The 3,477-nt window shown below is 60.4% G+C and overlaps 1 protein-coding gene across 1 annotated transcript in view; it reads left to right on the top strand.

Annotated features, from left to right (window-relative positions):
* Positions 1-111: 111 nt before the first annotated feature.
* Positions 112-3,477, top strand: part of MARS (methionyl-tRNA synthetase) — a gene marked incomplete at both ends in the record, with an annotated part of 3,963 nt that continues 597 nt past the window's right edge. The window contains 14 exons of the mRNA XM_009578904.1: positions 112-212; positions 305-477; positions 571-683; positions 826-942; positions 1,045-1,248; positions 1,393-1,594; positions 1,709-1,783; positions 1,865-2,035; positions 2,125-2,220; positions 2,317-2,434; positions 2,688-2,901; positions 2,981-3,112; positions 3,220-3,324; positions 3,400-3,451. Coding sequence (XP_009577199.1) covers positions 112-212; positions 305-477; positions 571-683; positions 826-942; positions 1,045-1,248; positions 1,393-1,594; positions 1,709-1,783; positions 1,865-2,035; positions 2,125-2,220; positions 2,317-2,434; positions 2,688-2,901; positions 2,981-3,112; positions 3,220-3,324; positions 3,400-3,451 — 1,873 coding nt within the window. The remainder of the gene's footprint in view (positions 213-304; positions 478-570; positions 684-825; positions 943-1,044; positions 1,249-1,392; positions 1,595-1,708; positions 1,784-1,864; positions 2,036-2,124; positions 2,221-2,316; positions 2,435-2,687; positions 2,902-2,980; positions 3,113-3,219; positions 3,325-3,399; positions 3,452-3,477) is intronic.

Below are 3,477 nucleotides of genomic sequence, written 5' to 3'. Positions count from 1 at the left end.
GCTCCCTAGGGGAGACCACTGGGGAGGGGTGGGCCCCTCTCCCTGGAGAGCTGAGCTCGCTGCTGCCTGCCATGAGGCAGAGCCCTGAGCCTGGGTTGGGGCTGCTTCAAGGCCTGACTCTGCTTCTCTGGCCCAGGACACCAAGTCAGTGGCTGATGTGGTTGTGTGGGGTACCTTGTTCCCTGTCCTCCGGGATGAAACCAGCCTGCCAAGTAAGAGTGAAGTAGGGGTGCTGAGGGGGAGCATTTCTTGTGTTCCTATGGCTGTAAGAATCATGCTGCTCTCTCTCTCTCACCCCCCCAAGGTGAGCTGCAGGTGCTGAGGACCTGGTTCCAGAGCATGACACTCTCGGAGGCGTGCAGGAAAGCTGCTGACTCCATTCTGACGCCCAAGGCACTGCTGGAGTTCAAGTCCTACCTGCAGAAGCAGCCTCCACCCTGCCTGGCCATGGAGAGAGCCACCAGTAACGAGCCTGAGGTGCAGCCCTTGCCCCCTGCTCAGCCCTAGCCCAGGGATGGGGCTGGCGGGGACAGACATGTAGACCCTCACTGGGACCAGCCTTCCCCACAGGAGGAAGAAGGTTCTGAGCATGCCCTGACGGAGGAGGAAATCACAGCTGCTGAGGATGCCTGGTCCTGTGGTGTTGCAGCACTGCCCAAGCTCTGGCAGCCTCGGAAACCTGTGTGAGTCTCAAGATGCCTAGAGCTGGCTGTCCCAGACCTCCAAGGGGCCTGGCAGGGGCTCCCAGGCTGATGACACATTGTTCTGGGGTGGGGTAGCCCTGTTGCTTTTTGTGCCTGCCCTGACTGCCCCTGTCCATGCCAGGCTGCCCGTGGAGGGCAGGAGGAATGTCCTGATCACCAGCGCTCTGCCCTACGTGAACAACGTGCCCCATCTTGGCAACATCATTGGCTGTGTCCTCAGTGCCGACACCTTTGCCAGGTGAGAGCTGGCTGTGGAAAAGCTCTCTGGGGCTGAGGGATCATCGTGCAGGGCTGTACTGCCCCCAACACCTGCACAGGTATCACAGGCCCGTGCCTGCAGGTACTGCCGCCTGCGGAACTGGAACACGCTGTACGTGTGCGGCACAGATGAGTATGGCACAGCCACTGAGACCAAGGCAGTGGAAGAGGGGCTGACGCCCCAGGAGATCTGCAACAAGTACAATGCCATCCACGCTGACATCTACCGCTGGTTCAACATCTCCTTCGACTATTTTGGCCGCACCACCACACCGTACCAGACCACGTGAGTGGCTGCGTCCCCCAGGGGCTCACATGGAGGGACTGGTGCGGGGGAATGTTGGGGGACCCCCAGCCAGCCTGGCTGAGGGTGCTCTGTGGCTCTCCAGGGTTCCCTGGCTGATGGGGCCTGCCCACCTCTTCTTTCCAGGATTGCCCAGGACATCTTCCAGCGCCTGCTGACCCACGGTTTCCTGCAGCAAGACACTGTGGAGCAGCTGCGGTGTGAGGACTGCCAGCGGTTTCTGGCCGACCGCTTTGTGGAGGGCACCTGCCCCTTCTGCAGCTACGAGGAGGCCCGGGGGGACCAATGTGATAAATGTGGCAAACTCATCAATGCTGTGGAGCTGAAGGTGGGACAGGATCCCTCTGGGGAGCACCCCACCCCACAACCCACCTCCCTGCTCTGCCTGGGACCCCCAGCCTTGTCCTGGGCTCCCTCCAACCCATGTTTTTCCTCCTGATAGAATCCGCAGTGCAAGCTCTGCAGGGGCATCCCTGTGGTGAAACCCACCCAACACCTCTTCCTGGACTTACCCAAGGTAAGCTTCATCCCTGGGGGAGTGGGGAGGGGATGGGGTACCCCCCGGTACCACTGACCATCCCTGTGTGTTCCCCCACAGCTGGAGGAGCGGCTGGAGCGCTGGCTGGAGCAGTCCTGGGCCACAGGGGACTGGACGGCCAATGCTCGCTACATCACTCGCTCCTGGATCCGGGATGGGCTCAAACCCCGCTGCATCACCCGTGACCTGAAATGGGGCACGCCTGTGCCCCTTGATGGCTTCCGTGACAAGGTGTGTCCCACCTGGCTCCTCGGTTGCAGCATCTGTCCCCAAGTGCCCTGCCTGGGGATCCCCTGCTCATGTATCACTCTCCCCCCCAGGTTTTTTACGTGTGGTTTGATGCTCCCATTGGCTACTTGTCCATTACAGCCAACTACACTGACCAGTGGGAGAGGTGGTGGAAGAACCCACAGCAGGTAGGGGCCTAGTGCTGCTGCAGGATGGAAGTAATGACAGAACTGGACGCCAAGGTCCACTGATGTGCCCCCCTGCCTCCCCCCGCTACCTATCAGGTTGAGCTCTACAACTTCATGGCCAAGGACAACGTCCCATTCCACAGCGTCATATTCCCCTGCTCGCTCCTGGGCGCTGACGACAACTACACCTTGGTGAACCACCTCATTGCTACAGGTACTGGGGGATCACCAGGGATCAGGGCGTCTCCACACTTCCCCGCTTTCCCTCAGTACTGGGAACAGTCCGGTCCGTCCCACACAGGCACAAAACTACATTTGCCCTCCTTGACTTGGAAGCCCCTTTGAACTCAGTGTGAGCCTATGAACACTTTGACAGTGTCTCCCTGTGTTCTGGGGCTGTTCCCTGCCTGGGAGAGGGCTGGATCCATGCTTGGGCCCCATGGTGGGGTCTCTCCTGCCCTCCCCAGAGTACCTGAACTATGAGGATGGAAAGTTTTCCAAGAGCCGGGGTGTAGGAGTGTTTGGGGACATGGCCAAGGACACAGGCATCCCTGCGGACATCTGGCGCTTCTACCTGCTGTACCTGCGGCCCGAAGGGCAGGACAGCGCCTTCTCCTGGAGCGACCTCATGCTCAAGAACAACTCAGAGCTGCTGAACAACCTGGGCAACTTCATCAACAGGTTCTGGGACACTCTGGCAGTGGCAGGGGCCGCCTCCATCCCCAGGCTGTGCTCATGCCTGCTCTACTTCTGTCCCCAGAGCTGGCATGTTCGTGTGCAAGTTCTTTGGTGGCACTGTCCCCAATATGGTCCTGACACTGGATGACAAGCGGCTCTTGGCCCGTGTCACCCTGGAGCTGCGCCAGTACCACCAGCTGCTGGAGAAAGTCCGGTGGGTAGCTGAAACCCCGGTGCTGGAGCAGGGCTGAATTGTCATGAGGGTGGGACGGCAGAGACCTGACCTACAGCAGGCACTCAGCCCCGCTCCACCCGCCCCAGCATCCGCGATGCCCTGAGGTGTATCCTTAGCATCTCTCGCCATGGCAATCAGTACATCCAGGTGAACGAGCCCTGGAAGCGGATCAAGGGGGATGAAAAGGACAGGTAGGGAGAGATGAGGGGATGGGGTTGGTGGGCAGGCTGGGAGCTGGCATTGATGGAGGGTTTCCTGCCCCGCAGGCAGCGTGCAGGCACGGTGACCGGTGTGGCAGTGAACGTGGCTTCCATGCCGGCTGGCCTCTTTACAGCACTCATCGC

The sequence above is a fragment of the Fulmarus glacialis genome, unplaced genomic scaffold, assembly GCF_000690835.1.
Source record: "Fulmarus glacialis isolate BGI_N327 unplaced genomic scaffold, ASM69083v1 scaffold26905, whole genome shotgun sequence".
Classification (NCBI taxonomy): Eukaryota; Metazoa; Chordata; class Aves; order Procellariiformes; family Procellariidae; genus Fulmarus; species Fulmarus glacialis.
Note: the sequence above shows the minus strand (reverse complement) of the source record. Positions and strands in the feature narration are given on the sequence as shown.